Below are 19,805 nucleotides of genomic sequence, written 5' to 3' on the forward strand. Positions count from 1 at the left end.
GCGAAGGTCCAGTTGTCCTTTCCCCCAGGAGGCAGGCTGCCCCACCATAAATAATGATCTGCTCTAACAGGTTGAAAACCAGTGCCAAGTGCTCTGAAGACAGAATTGCCTTTAGCTCTCATTTCTTTGAAAATCAGAAGCAAAACAAGAACCTCAATAATGAATCCAGTCTGGGTTTTGTCTTTATTCCAATGTGGTTGTAAGATGTTAAGTTTTCACTTTTTCTGTGGAGGGCCAGGTTGTATGTATGCCTCCCAGCCTTGGAGATGGGGGGCCGGGTGGAGAGAGCCAGTGCCGTTGGAGAACGCAAAGGGGGTGGGGGTGAGACAGTGGTTAAGAGGTCCCTTGGTGGCCTGGGGAGACAAGGGTGGCTCCAGGTACAAGTCCAAGTCCAGCTCCCCATGATCTAAATTCCCAGGCTGCCCCTTCTAGCATGCTCACCTACCTGCAGCTGAGCACTCTTTGGCCCCTCTGCCCTCCCTGCTGGCCATACATGACCCAGGACTCTTGGTACACCTGAAGTTGATGCAGGGGACCAGGCCAACATGGGACCCCAGGATGCTGACCTCCAAAAGGACAGTGCCCCTCCCAATGGGCTTGCAGGTAGTCTTGCTGGAACTCGAGATTTACCACATTTTCACACATCACTTTCTATTGTGACACATGACAACAACCTTCCCCTTAGTATGAGACACTTTCCACGTAAAATAAGTTTATTTAAGTACAAAGAATGAGTCAACACAAAGAAGAATAGAAGTAGCCATACTTGGCCACAACTAAGCCTCTTTGGGGACCTGGGGTGACCCCCACAGGCCAGCCCTCCAGATCCCTGGGCCTCAGTCGCTGTCATGCCTGTGCTTCCTCTTGCAGCAAGTCGAGGAGTCTGAGTCATGCCTAAGGGAGACCAGGGGACACCTGGCGTGAGGGCCCCTGCCTGCCCAGCACTCCGTCTCCATCCCCAGGCAGCTGCACCTACTGGATGGGAGCAGGGGGCTGTGAGGAATCCGGCCCCCTCCCGTGCTCCTTTTCTTTCCTCCTCTTCTCTTTCTTGTGCCTCTTCTTCTTTTTCTTCTCTTTCCTGCTCTTCTTGTGGCTTTCAGGGCTGCAAAGGGTGATACGGAGTGCCAGGAGCCTCTGGGGTTTTGGGGGTCTAGCCGGGGGTGGGGCCACCACAGTAGCCACTGACCATGTGTAGCCATTTCAACTTCAAATCACTAAAGGAAGCTCCTCAGTACCACGTATGGCCAGTGGCTACCATGGTGGGCATCACAGACACATTCCAACCACGGCAGAAAGGTCTGCAGGGCAGCACCTGACAATCTCATGGCTCCTTCCAGCCCTCCCATTGGGATGCCCCTGCACTCTTGGGGCCGGGTGGTGACCCCCTCCTGTGCTCCCCAGACCCTCACACAAGTGGCCCGTGTCTGAGCATCCTCCTCCAGGGCCCCTGACCCTGCTGGGGGTCGGTAGGCAGTCATGAGACTGCCCCAGGGCTCAGGATCTCCAGAGGCTCCTCAAAAGAAAAAAGGGGCTGGAGCTGGGGAGTTCACTGACTGGAGAAGCAGCCAACATGCTGAGAAAACAGTTCTGTGCCCTGGGAGGCCTTACCCCGGCTCCACCTTCTCCTCTGACCGAGGCTTCTTTTTGGCCGAGGCCGGGGAGGTCCCTGTCCGACTGCTCTCCACGCGGTGGTGCTGCCGAGAAAAGCCACTCGGGGTGTGCGGGGCGCCCCGGCATACCGACCGGCGAGAACCAGCCAGAAGCTGGGAGGGTATCCCCAAGGAGAGACGGCCTGCCCCCATGGCCCTCAACAGGAAGAGGCACTCAGACCGCCCCCCACCCCACCATGGGATCCCAGGATGTTTGGGGGTAGTTACCGTGAACACTGAAAGCCCCAGCTTAGCAGCCTCTTTGTCTTCCCGGGACAGCGCCACTCGCCCTGCAGAGCCACTGCGGGGACGTGGGTGAGATCCCCCCATGGTGAGACACCCCCCACACACACACACCCACCCACGGCGAGGACCGCCCCCCATCCCCAGGCCTCCCTAGAGAAGTGGTGCGCCCAGACGACCCGTGCTAGCGTCCACCTGGGCGGCTGACAGTGCGGAGCCCCGAGGAGCCACGCCCTCGCGATTTCTGGGGCCCCCAAGGACCCTCCGGCCCCTCACCTGGAGCTCCCCAGGCCCAGGAGCCGGTCCACTCCCTTATCGGGGTCACCTCCTTCCCGCTTACAGACTTCGACAAAGTCCTGTTGGAGGGGGGGAGTGCAAGTGCTCACCGCAGGGCGGGGTCAGCCCCTCCCAATCCCGCCCCCGCACTCCAGGAGGGCCCACCTCTCACCTCCTTGCTCAGGCCGGTGGGCTGCTTCCTTACGTTCTTGTAGCCTCTGCGGGGGCCGCGCGTGAGCTTCAGGGAGCTGCGGGTCTCGCCTCGGCCCCTGCCCCTGCCGCGCCCCCACCCGGAGCTAAACCAACACCCTCCCCGCCCCCGCCCCCCGCCCCCACCCCCACCCCGGCCCAAGCTCTCAAGGCGCACTCACAGCGCTGCCATGAGCGCCTCCTGCTCCGCCTGCCTCACAGCCGCCAGCTCCTGCTCCCGGCTCAGACCCGCACTGTGCGCCCGGCCCTTGGCGTACCAGGTGAGGTCACGGCCCTTCTGCCAGCGGCCCACCGGGGCCATCAGCGAGTTGCCTGCGGGGAACGGAACGCCGAGTGCTCGGCACGGCCCGCGGGTCGGCGCACCCCCAGCCCGCGAGCCCCCGGTCCCTGCGCCCCGCTCACCCAGGTAGTTCTCCCTCTGCTTATCAGTCTTCACATCCTCCCAGCTGAACTGGTCCTGCCCGCCGCGCACGCCGCCCCGGCTGGAGCCGAACATGGTAACAGGCAGCCCTCTACCTCCGGACTTCCCGGTACCCAGGCCCCACAGGTCCCCGCTCCCACTCACGCGTCGCACGCTGTGACGTCACGCCCGCGCCAAACCCGTGCGCTTGCGCTCTGTTCCCCCTCACCTCCCGAAGGTGTCCCGCCCTGGCGCGCATGTGCCTCAGTGCCGGCCCCGAGCGCCTGCGCACTGCCGCGGCCCCAGCGGTGGCACTGGCAAAGGTGCGGAGGCTGGACCCCGGCACCCCAATGACAGGACAGCCGTTATTAGAAGTCACATTATGTGGGTGACGCCCCAGAGTCACTGTTCCCATTGTGTGCCGTGTTCCCTTGGCTGTGCCGGCAGAGGGGCAGGCACTGGAGAGACGTCTGCAAACCCGCACTAAGTTTCCCGGCTATAGCTGCTTGAGGTTTCTATCAGGTAGCAGGGTGCCCCAGAGACAGGGAGCCGCCAAGGTCAGGTCGCGCCTGCACCGCTCGTCCTCCGCCCTCGGGGGTACCGGCTGTGTCCAGTTCCCAAGGAAGCATTCAAGCACACCTCATCGCGTTCGTTCCCCAGACAGCGCAGAGAACGCCTCAGTCACCCACAAAGTGTTGGCAGACGCTTCTCATTCGGCACCGTTTCGGTCATTGCTGCTGTCAGGTGATGGCTCAGTATCCGAAGTAAATTGAGCTAGTCGTAGTGCAAGCGCGTTCCGTTTATCACCACAGCGAACCAGACTAGATTCAGTGATAACGGTGCTAGTGAGTGGAGGGGTGCCACTCTATTAGCCAACCCCTGCTGAATTGAACCCGTAGGGTGAACAAACGTTCTCTGAGGAATTTACAACAAGGTGTCAAGAGTGTTATTCTGTATGCCCTTTGTATTAGTCCTTTCACAAGACACTGCCCTCCTGCAGGTTACTCAGTGAGTTCACCTGATGGGCTGGCAGGGAATTAAGTGAGAAGAGGCCTTTCACCTGGCCTTCCTCTGAACCTGCTTTCTCGGCGCTCCCTCACTTGCCTGACAGCTGCCGGGGGCATCCTTGAGCAAGCAAGGTTGGCAGGGCCTGGAGTGGACAGCTGCCGTGGGGGCCGGGGGGTGGTGCAGTGCAGTGGATGTCCCCGTGCAGCTGCACAGTGCTGGTGTGGTGAGTGGACCAGAAGGAGTTGGCCTTCTGATCTAGAGATAAGGTACAGAGTTCATCTCCCACAGGCTGCTGGCTCCTGCCTCCCAGGTCATGAACAGAATGCCGTCCCCATCTACTATATGACAGTGCTCTACAACTGGCCCTCAGGTTTATGAGAAGGAGCCTGACAACCAAGGTCCTGTGATTGAACCCTAGGACCTAAGGAGAAGCAGCCCCAGGCCTGGGCCGGGTCAGCTGCTTTAAAAAGGCTGGGAATTGCTCCCTTGGGTCTTGCAGGAAGGCTGCCAGGGTAAAATCAACCCCTGGAGCAGAAAGGCAGCAGTCAACTGGAAGGCCTAGCAGATTGTAGCTACAATGCACTGCAGACCTCAGCGGCGTTAACAAAGGGGAGCGGCCAGTCCCTTTGGCCCCTTTGATGGGGAGCACCTTCCCACTGCGTGCTGGGTAGGGCTGAGGGAGCTCTGGTGAGGGGTAGGGCAGGCCAGCTGTAGGCTAGGTGCAGATGTCCTTGGATCCCAGACACCCTGCTCCTCCCACCTACTCTTGGTGGCCACTGTGCTCCCCCAGGAGAGTCCCTGGTGCCCTGAGGCTAAAGGCAGCGCTAGAACCAAGGGGGCTCCAAGACCCAGAGGGGCAGGTACAGCAGTGGCCAGGCTTCCCTGCAGTAGGAAGAGCACCCATGACCTCGGTACTGTTGAGGGATCACATGCCCTTTGGACCTCATCCTAAAACCAAAACTGACCTGATTCTAAGCCCTCTGTTCAGCTCAGTTGTAGAGACCCTCCAGGCTAGGGCACATGAAAAGGAAAGACAAGATGGACACAGCTTCGTGAACACATGATTTAAAGACACATGCCCCTCCCTGCTCCATAGCATCCCCCTCGGTCAGAGCAGCTTCCAGGCACCATCACTTTTTGGTCCAAAACTGCTTGTACTGCTCCACATCAAAGTTGTCACCGAGCTCTGGCTCCTCCTCCTTCTCTTTGACCTGGGCCTCTCGTTTCCGGAACCGTGCACGCCTCTCCTCTGGGGACAGAGAGTCCAGGTCCACGGGCATCTGCGGGGAGGAAGGGATGTGTACATGGCTCAGGTGGAGTGTACCAGGATGTCCTCCAGGGTCTCCACTTCACCTTGTTATCTACCACACAGTTTAGGTCTTATGTGTTCTGTTGGGTTTTCTCTCCCTTTGAAGCTTTTTTAAAAAACTTTTTCTGCTTGTTTTCCCAAGACATGATATTTTTTCGAACACACAGCTCACTACTGCTTTCTCATCTTGGTGTGTGGAGTGAGCTCCAGGTCACCCTCCTCCCTCTCCTCAAACAATTCTGACCCATGACTTGCCCTCCCTCCCCAGTCCAGCGATGGTGGGTTCTGACCCCATGAACCCCTGGAGGAGCAGTTTCTACAGGCTAAGTCCTCCAAGACCTGCACCCCAGGGGAGTGTCGGGGAAGGAAGCTTACTGTGAGCATCCGTCGAGGCTCCCGGTAGCGGATGTGGATGGTGGAACCATCCTGCTTGACCAGGAGCACAGGGTAGAGGCGTGCGTAGGTCTGCCGGTGCACTCGAGTGAGCGAGGCTCTGTTGCAGTCAGCCCGCCGGGAGGACATACACAGTTGGCGGCGGCTCTCAAGGGCAGCACCTGTCACCACACGCTGCCAGAGCAGGCTGCAGACACACACGAGCTGGTCAGCGGTTGGTGCCAGGACCAGAGTGGCCACGCAGCCCAGCTCCTATGGGGGCACACAGCAACCCGCACCAGGGCAGGATGTGGTCAGAGTAGCTCCACCCCACATCCAGAAAGAGGCTGCAGGGGTGAGCCCACAAGGCTCTCAGATGGGTGAGGACAGAGTCCACAGCCAGGACCCTGGTGGGTGTCTCTGGTGAGGCCTGGCCCCATGGCTAGGGTGCTGGACTACAGCATTGAGTGGGAAGCTGACTTCCAGGGGACTGCACACCTGGTGCTGTGGACTGACCATTTGAGTCCATCCCACGCCCCCTTCCCCATTCACACATCGAAGCCCTAACCCCCCGTGAGATGGTGTCAGGAGGTGGGACCTTTGGGTGGTGTTTAGGATTAGATGAGGTCGTGAGGGTGGGGTCCCCCCAGTAGGATTGGTGCCCTTATAAGAGGAAGAGACCAGAGAGCTAACTCTCTCCTCCATATGCAAGAAGGCAGCCATCTCTGAACCAGGAAGAGAGACTTCACCAGAACCCTGATGGCACCCTAATCTCAGACTTCCAGCTTTCATAAGCTGCCTGGTCTGTGGTGTTCTGCTAGGTCAGCCCAAGCAGACCGAGACACCTGGTCCACTTGGCTTCTGAGTGTGGTGGGCGCTCAGCCCTCCCGCACACAGCAGAGCACATGCTCCAAGGTGACAGGAAAGGGCTAGGTACTCTTCATGCCCCACTCTACCCAGCCACGTGACCCCACATTTGTCTCACCCACTCGGGACCTCGATTTCCCTGTCCCAGCCTTTCCCTGTGACCCCCCCCGCCCCAAAGTCCCTTCCAGGCTGGCTTTCATGCAAACTTGAATTCAGAGCCCCAGGCTGTGCCTCAGTCCATCCGTTTCCTCATAGGTTTGAGGAAGAATGCGTTCAAACAAGTGCCAGAATTTCCTGGAATTGTCGGGTACTCTGGAAGTGACCTTCTTCTCCTGGCATTCTTTTGAACACTCACGGTGGACAGGCATCCTGCACACTCACCATGTGCCTTTTCCCAACTCCCTCACTGCATGGGCAGTCACATCAATGCAAACCTTCCCAACAGCCTCCCACCTGGTCCCCATTTCAATTCCAATTAAGTTCCCCTGCTTTGCGGGTAGTGATTCTAAAAACCTGATATTCACATAACGTCAGTAGCTCCCACCAGACTTTCAGGACTTCTCTCTCCACAAAGCAGCCAGCATGAGCACATGGGCCATGCACAGCCACAGTACGGCAGCCTCTGCTTTGCTTGTGGTTCCCACCACCCCCTGCACTCCCCAGCTGACACCTCAGGCTGAGGGCCCATCTCCTCCACTAGTCTGATGGCCTGGGGCAAGAACTGCATCTTATTTGCTACCAAGTCCCAGACCCTCCCTAGCTAAGTGCTCATAAATTTTGGCAAAATGAATCCAGTCCCTGCCTCCAGAAGTGCAAGACTGGAGAAAGGAGGTGGTGGGTAAACTCCAGCACCAGAGGAACCTGCAGTCAGTTGGGCAGGGCCCGTACCTAAGCAGCACCAGGGAGCCCAGGACACAGCCGCTCCAGAGAACCTGGAGTTGGTGACTCAGGAGGCTTCTGGAAGGGGCTGGAGTCAACCTTTGAGGGGAAAGAGTGGATGTTTTCCCACCAAACAGCAGTTGCAGTTCCAACATAAACCTTCTCCAGCATGAGGGCCCTCCTGGGAACGCTGCAGCCAGAGTCCCTTCTCCATCTTCATACTAACCCACAGCTTCAGGTGCCACATCCCTCTCCCCAGATTCCACAGAAACAATTCAAAACTGCATTCATTTTCTCCTCCATCAATACTGCTCACTTGGGGGAGACCAGGGAGTGAGAGGAACACGCAGACGGGGAGGCAGTTCTGGTGGTAAGAGAAGGAAGGCCATGATCTTCTCCATGGCTGGCCCGCAGGCTCTGAATAGGACAGTGACCACCATCACATCTGTTTGGTGCCAGGTACTCACAAGTCACTTCCATTCCTCCTTCAACACTGTTAAGGTGTCCACACATATGTACTTGTATGTATTCTCCAGATAAACACACTGGCTCTGGAGGTTTTCCTGAGGCAGCAGAGCCTAAGGCTCTTGAGTTGGCATTCTTTGGGTGGCCCCATTACAGCAGTCCCAAGAGGCCTGGAAGTCCATGCTTACCCAAGCAGTTTGCCCTTGGCCACCATTCCTCCTGCAGCACGTGAAGGCCCAGGGTCAGTCACTGGCCCAGTGTGTGACCTGCTAGGCAAAGAAATGAGAGATCTTTTTAAAAGGCAGGCTTTACCACCTAACTGATTCTCACCAAATCCCAGCCAGGAACAAAGCGGTCTCCGAGACATTACCAGGTCAGTGCCAGTCTTGCCCAGTAACCTATCAGGCTTCCAGCCCTGACCTGGCATTAGAATCACCTGTGGAACGTTTTTTACCTGGAGATGTCCCAGTCCTACTCCCCAAAACTCTGACTTAGTACGTCTGCAGCAGGGCCCGGGCCCATTCTGGTGGGTTGCTGAGTCAGGGAAGCCACTCTGAGGATGGAATGCAACGTAAACGGAGAAGACTAGCTCATACCTGGTTTTCCAAGGTCATTGCATTCTCACAAAATCCAGCGAGGTAAAGATTACAAAAGGGCAGCCGCGGCTTACTAAACCTTGAGTCCCAGGGAAACTGAGGTTTCCGCGGTGACAAACCAGTTGTTTCAAATGTCGAAGACCTGATGTATCAGACATTCAGACCCCAGGAAAAGAGCCCTCCCGGCCGAGATGAGAAGGTTTGCCTCGCTATCCCCTGTCAGGGCAGGGCATCTGCAGGCTTCCTTCCGCCTTAGGACGTGACTCAGCAGGACAACGAAATGCTATAAACCTCCCAAGCGATACCCGCCCATTCTCTCGCCCTCGAGGGCGGCTTGCGGCGGGGCCCGGACCCTCCCTTGGGGGAAGCCCTCCAAGCCCGCGCGACGCGGCGCCTTTCCGGCACCAACTTGCCACCCTCACCGCCTCCGGAGCGGCCTCGAGGACCAGCGGCCCGGCCGCCACTGGCCAATCGGGTGGGGGACTGGCCAGAGCCCAATCCGCAATCACTGTAAACGCAGCTTTCAGTCCTCCTGCGGCACCGCCACAACGTCATCCGGCGGGCGCAGCGTCGTGCGGCGCTGACGTACGGCCTTGAAAGGCGGGGCGAGGCCGGCGCAGCTCTGACCAACTAGCCCGCTGGCTGAGGCGGGTCCGGCGCCGCGCTGAAGTGCTTCTCTGAGGGGCGGAGAGAGGCCGGGCCGGCGCGGCGCTGCTCTGTGACGTACGTCCCCGCGGGCGGTGGCGGCGGCGCTTCATGCTGCGGCGCCCGCTGGCCGGGCTGGCGGCGGCCGCCCTGCGCCGGGTCCCCTCGGACGGTGAGTGGCGGCCCCTCGCAGAGGGGCGGAGGTCCGGGCGCGCGCAGGCCCCGGGAGGGCCTTCCTGGGAAGTCCGGCCCCGGGCTCGCGTGTCGCTGTCTGAATTCGCGGAGAAGAGGCGGGGACCGCCGCTGATTGCGTGCGAGGGGCCACCAGAGCCCGTGCTGAGCGCCGGTGTCGTGGACCTGCCTGAGGGACTCCTGGGGCTGTGCTCGTGAATTCTGTCATCCCGCCAGCCACCGAAATTGCCCTCGGCGGTCCTCAGTGGTTCCCAGAGTTCCGTCTCGGGGCGAGCAAAGCGGGGTAGACGAGGAGTGCGTCTTCTCATGGAGGCAAATTCAGGGAGGCTTTCCTTCGCTTTGAAGTTGTATTCCGGGTATCTGTGTTTTAGCATTGCTTTTGGTAGTTACTATTTTACTTAGACAAATTAAAAGCTGGTTCCCCTGTGTCAGTCCTCAAAATGTAGGAGGAAATTCTCCTGGCACGGGAAGCTCCAAACAGCTTGTAAACCCCCTGCAGCTTGAGGACTTCATGCTGGATGCCATTGTGGACCCTGCAGGATGCGGAGGGGCAGAGAGGGGAAGCAGCCTGACACCCTTCTCCAAGGTGGGCCACACAGCAGAGCCGAAAACCCTGCGAGATCAGGGTTTTGAAGGACCTTAGGTTGCCCCTGGTATGGCAGAGTCGCAGAAGTCCCGATTAGCTCACCCGGCCTGTAGAAGTATGTAGTCTACCCCGAGCTCAAGAGGAGCAGCACAGATAACAGTTGGGAAACCCTCCCGGTGGTCCGGCTTTGGTTCCCAAATTTTGCAAACGCAGGGGCGTCCTAGGTAGGCGGAGCTGACTGCTCCAAGGACTCCCAGCCAAGAGGGCCCCTGGGACTGCTGCAGGTTCCTGGCCAGCCCCACAGCCCAGCGCTGCTGGACATTGCAGATATGGGTACTCCACGCAGGAGCAGGTTGTTGGTGGCAGGTCTTCCTGTCTCGTGGGCATGGTAGCTGGGGTTCAGCTTCCCTCAGGACAAGACACCTCAAGTCTGGGTTGCTGGAGCTGCCCATCTGCTGATTTTAGACATTCTTTTGGGAGCAGTGAGAGGGAGTGAGTCTCCACCCAGATGCTGGTTTGAGGAGGAGCAGTGAGGTGTGCCACCTCACATGTTATCAGTGTCTTTTGATAGGGGTGGAGGAGGTGGAAGCTCAGGTGATGATTGGCCAGTGTGGGATGAGGCCCACGGGGACAGGAGGAGGGAGGCCAAGATGTGCTTCTCATGGTCAGCCTTGCACAAGTCCCCTGTGAGTGCCCCTTGGCAGCATGCCTGGCCAAATGTGGTCTTTTCTGGACTTTTCTGTCACTCTTTCACTTCCCAGACCATGACTTGTGAGGGACCCAGGAAAACCTTCACCTTCACCACCAGGAGGGATGTGGGCTGGGTGTGGCTTCCTGTCTTATCATTGACAAGCTGAATTTCCTGCCACGTGAGCCCCCACTCTGCCCTCTTCTTGTAAGAATGCCACACACTCGCCTGCACACACCAGGCCAGCTTGTGATCTGGGTTGGTGCCACACCTGTGATAAGTGTCGTTTGCTTGGGCTTTCCTTCAGATTCTGAGAACACGTTGATCCAGCCCTTGACCTTTGTCTGGAACTGGTAAGATCAACAGTTTATTTGAGTAGCAGATTCTGCAAGTTCTGAAGTTGTACATTTTTCTTCAGCCACACCCAAACTTTTTTTTTTTTTTAAACACTTGAACTGTTGATCTCCATCTTTTGCGTCACATTTAGCGTAGCCCAAGAAACACGTTCAGAGGATTTGAGGAAGAGCAAGAAGGAAGGTATTATGATGTGGTTGGGGGTGGAAGGAAGTGACCCCAGTCCTCAAGGAGAAAAGGGAAAGCACAGAGGGTGAGCTGCTGGGGCCCTGGTATGGAGGCAGGTGCCCTTCAATTGGGCTCTGACCCCTGGCTGAACCTGTGTACCAGGCCTCTGTTCCCCCTGGGTCCTTCTCTGATCCTGTGCGTGCTGGGCCTTGATTTCCCCTGGTCCCTGGCTGACCCTGGGTGTGCTTGACCTTTGTTCCCCTCTCTGTGAGAGTGAACCCTGCCCCAACCAGAAGGGCTTGGGCTTTTTCTTGCTCCATGATTTGTATGTCCTGGACCCCTTTCCCTTTCATGCCCCCTCTGCCTTCCCTTAGGGCTAGAACTGAGGATCTCATGTGGGACTGAATCCCGGTTCTTCTCCTTGATGGAAAGAGATCCAGATGCAGCTGTGTAGTGCCATGACAGGCCTGAGTCCTCCATAGTGTGGCTTCTTGCCAACACTTTTGAAGGACAAGCTTCCTCTCAGGGAAGGCATGGTCTCACCCCACTGCCGGGAGAGGAAGTGAGAAGAAAATCGCTGGCTGCGTTGTGGCTCTCCCACTTCAAGTCAGGTTCTTGAAGGTTAAGTGGTTTCTTAAGGTCATTGGGCCAGGACATGTCCCACACACGGAGCACCTGAGGCCAAGGCCAGGGTAGTTCTCCTGTCCCACACAGCCTGTTTGGGGGATAGGGCATGACCAGCTATCCTAACCCAGATCAACTCATGTCTTGTGGCTTGTGTTTTGCAAGAGGGCTGGTGGGGTTTGACTTCCCTTCTCTGTATCCTCAGAGGGTTGTACTTTGTCTTAGTGTCTCATGGAGGAGTGGAGAGGGAAGTGGGGTGGTGGCCATGCCCAGCCCTTGGGACAGGGCGGGAAGGCAGGTGGAAGCAGGAAGGAGAGCAGGAAATGCTTCTCGAGGCAAGCCTTCCAGGGCTGCCTGAGGAGCTCCTCGTGAGGGGTTCCAGCAGAGAGCATTCCAGAATGCACAGGCTTGCACCAGCGACTCCTACAGAAATTGCATCCCTGATCCTTATTGCTGTCCTTGTGAAATTTCCAGTTTCTTGCCAGGAAGCTGGGGTTCGGAATAGTGGAATAGTCAAGGAGTAGAGGATACAGAACATTCCTAACTGCCAATCAGTTCTACCAGCTGCTGGGGCCAAAATCAGGCTCAGGGGTATCTGGCACACTTGATCACTGGGACTGAGAGGCCTTGAGGTCTGTCCCACACTGAGTGTGCTCCTGTCAAAGGTGGCTTTAGTGAGCACTCTTATCACCATGATCACTGGGTGGAGCCCAGTACCCAGCGACTCCCCAAGTGCCTTCTGCAGGGCTAGGCCACTCCAACGTGGTCTTTGTGGTTCGGGCCCTTGTACTAAGAGGAGGTGACCTCAGGGAAGAGCCCCACAAGAGGAAGGACTCTGGATCCCACCCACCTCAAGGCAGTGGTGCTAGGTGGATGCCCCCTCCCGTTGTCATCAATAGTGTAACCTTTGAAGGAGGGCATGATGGATGGCCAGCACTGGGAAGGCCTGGGGCCTGGACTTGAGGGGCAGGTTGGGGCTCAGGAGGATACCCTGTGAGGAGTGGGCTGGCAGGGTAGGGTGATGATTTGGACCCAGGCAGGGAGTGAACTTTGCAGCCATCAGCCAGTTCCCATGCGTGCATACATACCTGCTGCTTACTGCCAGTGGTTGTTGGGCTGGGGGATGGGAGGTCTCAGTGGGATGCAGGCGCCGTGCCCATGTCCCCAGGGTTCATGACATGGGGTAGAAAGCCAGATAGAAACCAGAGTTTTGAGGTAAGATGATGAGTAAGACTTGTGCACAGCGTGCTCCTTCAGGGTTTCAGGCGTTGGGACCTCCATGTGTAGTGTTTGGTCCTGATTGAAGACATGTCTTCCCTATGTAGGTTTGCAGTGTCTAGATGTTAGAGCTTATGACCACAACATTTGGCCATGATTGCAGGCATGGGGAACAGGGCAGGAACTGCCGGGGAAACATGTTAGGGGCCTGTGTGCTGGCCTGGAGGCACAGGGCCGGTCAAGACCATGTAGCCTCTGGGTGTTGCTGGCAGGTTTACAGTTGGGGGCTGTGGGATGTGAGGGCGGGGCTCCTGTTCAAGTTGGACACATGGCAAAGGAGCATAGTGTTCCTGAGGGGCTTCTTCATAGAGAGGCAGGATGGGTCCTCCCCTCCCTGGAGGTGGATACCCCAAGTTGGGTCCAGAAGGCACCAGCTGCATCCACTGAGTTGAGGGTTTGTTGCTGTGAGCAAGGCCCAGGTAGGCTTTCTGGTCCATCTCTTGTGAGCATTGCCATGTGTCCACTTGATGTTGCCCCTGCCCTGGAGAAACTCACATTCCTGTGGCGCCTACATGCTGCCGGGTCCTGGGAAGACCTACGCTGCTGAACAACCACAGCTGCCCTGCTTGCAAGGTGGGGAGGCAGTGTGTGTGCGGTGGTGACTCGGCACAGTCCAGAGGCCAGGCAGTGTGGTGGCAGACCCCAGCCTCCATAGCCTTTCTCCTTCCAGGGCTCCTCTAGGAGCAGCAACCTTGCTCGGGGACCGACTGGTCCCCAATATCTCCTCTGTTCTCCTATGCTTCTCCACCCCGACATAGCTCTCCCCACAACCCTGGTCACTCACTGTCTAGAAGTCAGGACAGACCCAAGGGGGTGGGCTGGGTTGCCCACAGGACGTTCATTCTGCAAAGGAAGGAACTTTGTGAAGGCCAACAGTGAGCCAGAGATGAGACCTTCCCATGCACCAGCCCTTAGGGTAGGGAGGGGGCTGCACTCTATTGGGCAGCAACAGCAGTGGGCTTGGGGTCGGACACACACACGTGTGGGCATTTGTGTGGTGGCACTGTGTCTGGGTGGGAAAGTCAAGACACCAGAAAGGAGTTGGGAGTCCAATGGGACCGTTGCTAGATAAAAACGGTGTACTATTGTAATAGGAAACTTGGAAGAGACAAAGGAACTAAGAACTGGCCACTTAGAAGTGACAGATAATTGATGAGCTCCTCTGGGTCCATTTCTTCTATCTTTCTGCAGCAGGGGAGCGTATCTGTTTCCCGACTCCTTCTCCGGGGTGTTTGCATATGGCATGATGGTCCCAGAATAGCTAGCTATGCTTTAGCCGGATTACCCAGGTTGTCCTCATTGCGGATTAGGAAAGCAGTGCCCACCTGGGGCCCTGCTGGAGAGCTGCCCTGGGCTAGATGACTGGGTATCCCCGAGCAGAGTGGCCTGTCCCTCCTGGGCCTCATCGCTGGTCTGCTGGCCACTAACTGCTCCTCCACACCTTACCAGGCACCCCACAGACAGAGCCCTGCTGGGGTAGGTCAGCTCACCACACGCTCTCCCAGGGTCTCCCTCCGGGGCAACACATAGCCTCCCAGCCCCCTAGCTCAGTGCCTGCCTCGATTCCTGTCTTCTGAGGCTCCTGATGCACCTGACCTTCCTCAGCCCATCTTGCTCACGTGGCTGGGTGGGCAAGTGCGCATCTCTAGGGTGAGGAGCGGCCTTTGCCCTCTGCTGAGCAGGTGGTGCTGGCTGCCCTGGGCAGGATTTAGTGCTTAGAGGGTGGGGAGCAGCCAAGGATTACCACTCTCCTCTCAGCTTATCCCGAGCAGCCCCAAGGTGAGCACGGAGGCTGCACCCCACGCAGAAGGTAGGTCCTGTATGAGGGGTGCTGGGATGATCCGATGGGCACAGAGCAGGCTAAGCTGATGCTTCCAGAGCTCCCCCACTATTCCTGCCCTTGGCGTTTTCACCTGTGGCAGGTGTCTGAGCCGTGTGCTATGAGCTGGGAGGGTGGCACCCATTGCTCTTCTGCTGGCTTCATGAGATCCAAGTATCAGAGAGGGGAGTCAGGAAGCTGTGGTCGTTTGGGGTCAGCCCCTTGCTTTTCAGTGGAAGTTCCCAGAACAGGGCTTAGGTTCCACTGACCTTGACCAAGGACAACTCTGGGGTGTGGTGCCAGGAGACACAGGAATTGGGACCTGGACGTGCCCCTCCCAGGAGCTCCTTGAGGGTGGGATAGGAGTGGACAGCTGGGGAGGCCACACATTTGTGGTCAGTGCATGTATTACCAGGTAGCACGCCCAAAGGGAGGCATAGCCAGGGTTTGAGCATGGCTCTGAGTGCCCACAACTCTGCCCAATTTCTGGGGTGAATTCACTTGGGGCAGAGGTGGGGCCACTGCAGCCACCTCGCCCACTTCCATAGGGAGCAAGGCCCTGCTGATATTTGCCTCCCCTGTCCCCCTCTACAGGGATGTCAGGACCAAGGCCCGTTGTCCTGAGCGGACCCTCAGGGGCTGGGAAGAGCACCCTACTGAAGAGACTCCTGCAGGAACACAGCAGTATCTTCGGCTTCAGCGTGTCCCGTGAGGCCCCAGGGGAGGTGGGGGAGGGTCACAAGGAAGCTGGGGGTGGGGACCCCTGCTGACATGCCCTGAAGCCCCCCACACTCCCACACGGTGGGGCGGAAGCCCCCGCACTGCTGACCCTAACCTGGAGCCTCCTCTCCCACACCCCAAGATGGGCTGAGCCAGGCCCTGTGGGCAAGGCCCTGGGGATGGGATGCCTGGGGCTCCAGGTGTCCCAAGTCAGTCACTGGTACTTGTTCCTAGACACCACAAGGGACCCGAGGCCAGGAGAGGAGAACGGCAAAGGTGAGCTCGGCCAGCTGGCCTCAGTGCTCCAGCACAGGACTGGAGCAGCCCTCCATTTGTCAGAGTGATGCATGAGGCCTCAGTCTCCCCATCAGCTCTTCCTCCTTTGCAGATTACTACTTTGTGACCAGGGAGGTGATGCAGCGGGACATTGCCGCCGGAGACTTCATCGAGCATGCTGAGTTCTCAGGGAACTTGTATGGGACCAGGTGGGCCATGCTTGGGGCCCTCCCTTCCTCCAGTTCTCTCAGGAACCTAGAGTGGGCAGCCCAGGCAGGGGTATCTCTCTGTGGGCCCTGGGCAGGGGGTCTCCCCTTGGCTGGGCCCCAGGTGGGGGGTTTCTTTCTATGGGCCGTCTGGGCAGTTGGGGCAAGGGACCCAGCCCCCCAGGGGTCAAGATGCAACCACAGTCAGGGGTCTCTAGGCCACCCGCTCCTGGCCCAGCCCCACTTATGTCTACCTGGCCAGGCTGCTGTGAGAACAGTGGGCCACACAAGGGACTGGTATGCAATGAGGGCTCGGAGGACCTGGGTCTCATAGGTCAGCAGGTTGCACTATGCACCCCGCCCCCAACCTGTGGGGTAGCCTGAGAGGGTCCCTGGCACAACGGTGGCTGCCCCTCCCAACAACCCACCAGAGCGGGGTCTTTGCTGGCTCCTCACACCTGGCTTGCAAGGCCTGGAAGCAGTGCCTTGGCACAGGCAGGCAGGGCCAGGCATGCCTCTGTGCATAGCCTGTCCCTGAGCCACCTAGCTGGGCGAGGCCAGGACCCCACAGGACCCAGCATACTCTGCCCCAGGTGCAGATGGGAAGAGCAGTGGGCTGCCAAGTGGGGTCATTTGGCCACTGTTGGGACACACAATGCCCGCTGAGGGGCAGTCCCCCCAGTGGATGAGGAGCACATGGTACGTGGTGACCCTAGGGTGAGGGGCCAAGGCCTGCAAAGGGTGGCCAGGGGATGAGGAAGTCCAAGGGCGTGCCGTGTAGTGCTATGGGGGCCATAGCCAGGGCATCCCTCTCCAAGCAGGGCCCCAGCATGCAGGATATGGGAGGGTGGTCACCATCGCTAGCCTGAGGGCACGATCTAGGGGGTGATGCCAGAAGCTTCTGGAGGCATGATTGGTGGGTGGGACTGATTGGGGTGATGGAGTGGTGTAGGGCCTGGGAGCAGGTGCCAGGAGAAGGAGAGGCCCTGGGCCAGGGTCTGAAGGTGCCCCTCCCTACCACCACAGCAGACCAGCAGAGGGCCCCCTCGTGCAAGGGTTGCTCAGGGAATACTTCCAGAAAGAGGGAACAGATGCCACAGTTAGGCTGGGCCCCTGTGGGCACCCCCAGAGAGGCCCAGAGCAAGGGATGGGCAGTGATGGTCCCACTGAGGCTCTTCGAGGCCATGGGGGCTGCTAGGGCCTCAGGAGCCCACAGCTGAGCAGCCCCCCTCCTATCATCCCCCAGCAAAGCAGCTGTGCGGGCCGTTCAGGCCATGAACCGCATCTGCGTGCTGGATGTGGACCTGCAGGGCGTGCGCAACATCAAGAAGACCGACCTGCGGCCCATCTACATCTTTGTGCAGCCACCCTCACTGGATGTCCTGGTGGGGGCTGAGGGAGGAGGGCGGGGGGGCAATCCTGGAGGCTCTGACCTTCTGACTTTCATACTTTGTCTCAGGAGCAGCGGCTGCGGCAGCGGAACACGGAGACGGAGGAGAGCCTGGCTAAGCGTCTGGCTGCTGCCCGGGCCGACATGGAGAGCAGTGAGTGTGGGCATCTATCACTCCGTGTCCCTGGACCCTCGCCAACCCCCACAGTAGAACAGTCCCATCCAGCAAAGGGCAGAGGAGGGCTGGAGCCATCACCCAGCACTGTGGTCCACGTGAAGGGTCCCCGGACCCCCACCTCTGTCACCACAGCCTCCACTGACCCTGCCCCCACCCTCAGGCAAGGAGCCCGGCCTGTTTGACCTGATCATCGTCAATGACAGTCTGGACAAGGCCTACTGGGTCCTGAAGGAGGCGCTCTCCGAGGTGGGCTGGGGGTGGAGGTGGGGCCTCAGACCTCTGTCTGGCAAACGGGGGAAACAGGCTGGGACAGGTGATATGGTGGCCCCAGGCCCTGGGCGAGACCCTCTTCCTTTTCCCAGCCTCTCTTCCCTTCTCCCCGGCAGGAAATAAAGAAGGCTCAAGCAACTGGTCACTCCTGAGGAGGTCCACCGGCTATAACTCCTCAGGTGGGGCCTAGGGCCTGGCACCCACCCGCAGCGGGCCAGGGTCTCCGGCGGTGGCTCTGCTCACCTCAGCTAGCACCCAGGGTTTGGGGTGCTGCCTGTCTTCCCTTACTCCCCCACCGTGACTGGAGGACTTTTCTCTCACCCCCTCTCCCCATGTCCATTTCTAGGCTTCCTCCCCACCCCACCCTATCAACCCCCCTCCCATGGAAGCTGGGCCAACATCCAAATAAAGAACTGCTGGGTTAGAGTGTCCTTGAGCCCTTGGATCATGGCCCTGGGTGGGTGGGGCCACAGTACACCACTCCAGACCCACCCCCTCCCCACCCTGCTCTTGGCAGCCACACCCTAACTGGCCAGCCCCTGGAGGTCCTTGGGCAGCAGCATCCATCTGACATCTGCTGCTCTGGGCTGCCGGCCCCCAGAGAGGGCTGCTCCTGAGCTGCTGCATGCTACTTGCCCAGGGCTCCCACCAGCTGGGTGCAGGGCCTCATCCCCCACTGTCTCTTTGAGTTGCCATTGAGACTGGGGTCAGAAGGTCCTGGGGGCTCATCCTGCATGAACCACTCCTCCTGGTCCCTGAGCTGGGCTGATGGTGGCAGAGGGACAGACATTGCATACCTGAAGAGGGACTGAGACTACAGAGGATGGACCTCTGCATCTGGGGGCCTTGTGCATGGCCCACTGGGGGTCTGGCCGGCCCTAATGTTCCTGTAGAGGCCAGCCGAGGGAAGACACCTGGGGGCCTCTGTTAGGGTTCCAGGCTCTGTGGAGTCTCAGAAGATACCTCCAAAAGCTGCCCATCTGAAGTCGGGGCAGCTGAGTTGTACTAGGCACAGGAGGCACTCGCCTGAGCCCTGGTCCATGCCCAGGCCATGCTCCTACGGTGGAACCCAGACAGATGGTGCATGCAGACCTGGAGGAGGCAGGGAGCCCGGGCAGAAATAGAAAGGCTGGGCTCCCTCCAAAAGCCCAGATGCACAGTGGAGGGCAGACGAGAGCTGGGCCTGGACACTGGACAGTGGGCAGAGGGGCGCTGGGCAGCCCCTAGGCCTGGGGGCAAGTAAGATGGGGCTGGGCTGCCTCCTGACCTACTGTACAGCCTGGGAGAGACTGGTTCCCTCTCTGGGACCCATCCAGCCCCAGGGACAATCAGGGATTCAGACCCCGAGCCTCAGGGGGAACAATGGAGCCCTTGAAGGCCCTCCCCCCACATTGTGCTTGGTGGTGAGAGGTGGCCCTGGGTCGGGCCCTGGACTTAGCCGGGTGCAGACCCTCAGGAGGGCTGGTGTCCAGCTGGCCAGCAGGTGGAAGGGCTCAGAAGGACTTGTTTCCTGGCCTGGAAAAGGTAGGGTACCACCAGGGGACCAGGTTTGGGGTGCCCTTTGGGGCTGAGCAGCACCCTCTTCACTCTGGCCCCAAGGTCTCAGGGGCCTGGACTCAACTGTCTTGGAACAGCCAACCCCAGGAGATAACGGGTGCTGAGCCTGGCTGGGTGGCCCTCCATTCTGGGGGTCTGTCCATCTCAGGCCCACTGCCCTCACAGGGCCATCAGTCTGGGTGGTGATTCAGCTGCAGTAAGACTCAAGGGTAGGAGGAGGTAGAGGCAGAAGTCTGCCCCTCCCCCTCCCCCAGAAGCTGCTCAGGCCAGCTGATGAGCAAGGGGGGAAGGGGGTGGGACCCCGGGCAGCTGGGACCCCTCAGGCCATGTGGGACTGGCCAGTCCCTGCCAGCTAGGCAGCTGCAGTGTATCCAGAGGCTGGGGCCTTGGGCTATTCAGCCCTGGGGGGAGGTTGGGGAGCCCCACCTCTTCCACATGGGCAGACAAGCGGTAGTTGGTACACCTGCCTGCTGTCCACACTGCTCTTGGTTTAGCCTTTATGTGGTCGGGGGCACCTCCTAAACCCTTGTGGCCGCCTGCTAGGTCCTGAGTCCTCAGACCTGGGTCCTGGAGGTTAGCA

At 58.9% G+C, this 19,805-nt stretch overlaps 3 protein-coding genes across 8 annotated transcripts; 1 reads left to right on the plus strand and 2 right to left on the minus strand.

Moving 5' to 3' along the window:
- Nucleotides 1-695: 695 nt before the first annotated feature.
- On the minus strand, nt 696-2,955 carry C4H1orf35 (chromosome 4 C1orf35 homolog). Its single transcript, XM_061188553.1, has 8 exons — nt 2,781-2,955; nt 2,540-2,690; nt 2,341-2,386; nt 2,169-2,248; nt 1,878-1,950; nt 1,609-1,694; nt 977-1,102; nt 696-894 (listed from the first exon to the last, which is right to left on the minus strand). The coding sequence occupies exons 1-8, from the start codon at nt 2,872-2,874 to the stop codon at nt 837-839; spliced, it is 714 nt and encodes a 237-aa protein (XP_061044536.1). The 5' UTR covers nt 2,875-2,955; the 3' UTR covers nt 696-836.
- Nucleotides 2,956-4,835: 1,880 nt separating this feature from the next.
- Nucleotides 4,836-8,909, minus strand: MRPL55 (mitochondrial ribosomal protein L55). Of its 3 annotated transcripts, none has more exons than XM_061190104.1 (4): nt 8,697-8,909; nt 7,867-7,947; nt 5,471-5,675; nt 4,836-5,066 (listed from the first exon to the last, which is right to left on the minus strand). In XM_061190104.1, exons 2-4 carry the CDS (start codon nt 7,890-7,892, stop codon nt 4,917-4,919), a joined length of 381 nt encoding a protein of 126 aa, XP_061046087.1. In that variant the 5' UTR covers nt 7,893-7,947; nt 8,697-8,909; the 3' UTR covers nt 4,836-4,916. The 3 variants fall into 3 exon arrangements, with proteins under 3 accessions (XP_061046087.1, XP_061046085.1, XP_061046088.1); XM_061190102.1 differs by having other exon boundaries at nt 7,867-7,944; nt 8,697-8,908; XM_061190105.1 differs by lacking the exon at nt 8,697-8,909 and adding an exon at nt 8,275-8,622.
- On the plus strand, nt 8,588-18,099 carry GUK1 (guanylate kinase 1). 4 transcript variants are annotated; one of them, XM_061190099.1, is made up of 9 exons: nt 8,588-9,091; nt 9,544-9,697; nt 15,223-15,336; nt 15,583-15,624; nt 15,737-15,833; nt 17,077-17,215; nt 17,290-17,374; nt 17,559-17,644; nt 17,785-18,099. In XM_061190099.1, the coding sequence occupies exons 2-9, from the start codon at nt 9,652-9,654 to the stop codon at nt 17,818-17,820; spliced, it is 645 nt and encodes a 214-aa protein (XP_061046082.1). In that variant the 5' UTR covers nt 8,588-9,091; nt 9,544-9,651; the 3' UTR covers nt 17,821-18,099. The 4 variants fall into 4 exon arrangements, with proteins under 4 accessions (XP_061046082.1, XP_061046083.1, XP_061046081.1 ...); XM_061190100.1 differs by having other exon boundaries at nt 9,611-9,697; XM_061190098.1 differs by lacking the exon at nt 9,544-9,697.
- The last annotated feature ends 1,706 nt before the right edge of the window (nt 18,100-19,805 follow it).

The sequence above is a fragment of the Eubalaena glacialis genome, chromosome 4 (assembly GCF_028564815.1).
Source record: "Eubalaena glacialis isolate mEubGla1 chromosome 4, mEubGla1.1.hap2.+ XY, whole genome shotgun sequence".
NCBI lineage: Eukaryota > Metazoa > Chordata > Mammalia > Artiodactyla > Balaenidae > Eubalaena > Eubalaena glacialis.

Coding starts and splice junctions, on each gene's coding strand:
- C4H1orf35 (XM_061188553.1), bottom strand. CDS start 2,874: ATGTTCGGCTCCAGCCGGGGCGGCGTGCGCGGCGGGCAGGACCAGTTC. Junction 2,691..2,780: donor GCAGAGGGAGAACTACCTGG/GTGAGCGGGGCG, acceptor CGTTCCCCGCAG/GCAACTCGCTGATGGCCCCG. Junction 1,695..1,877: donor TGGGGCTTTCAGTGTTCACG/GTAACTACCCCC, acceptor TTTTCTCGGCAG/CACCACCGCGTGGAGAGCAG.
- MRPL55 (XM_061190104.1), bottom strand. CDS start 7,892: ATGGTGGCCAAGGGCAAACTGCTTGG. Junction 5,676..7,866: donor GCCAAGGGCAAACTGCTTGG/GTAAGCATGGAC, acceptor GTGTGTCTGCAG/CCTGCTCTGGCAGCGTGTGG. Junction 5,067..5,470: donor AGCCTCGACGGATGCTCACA/GTAAGCTTCCTT, acceptor TCCTCCCCGCAG/ATGCCCGTGGACCTGGACTC.
- GUK1 (XM_061190098.1), top strand. CDS start 9,031: ATGCTGCGGCGCCCGCTGGCCGGGCTGGCGGCGGCCGCCCTGCGCCGG. Junction 15,337..15,582: donor CTTCGGCTTCAGCGTGTCCC/GTGAGGCCCCAG, acceptor ACTTGTTCCTAG/ACACCACAAGGGACCCGAGG. Junction 17,375..17,558: donor CCGGGCCGACATGGAGAGCA/GTGAGTGTGGGC, acceptor CCCCACCCTCAG/GCAAGGAGCCCGGCCTGTTT.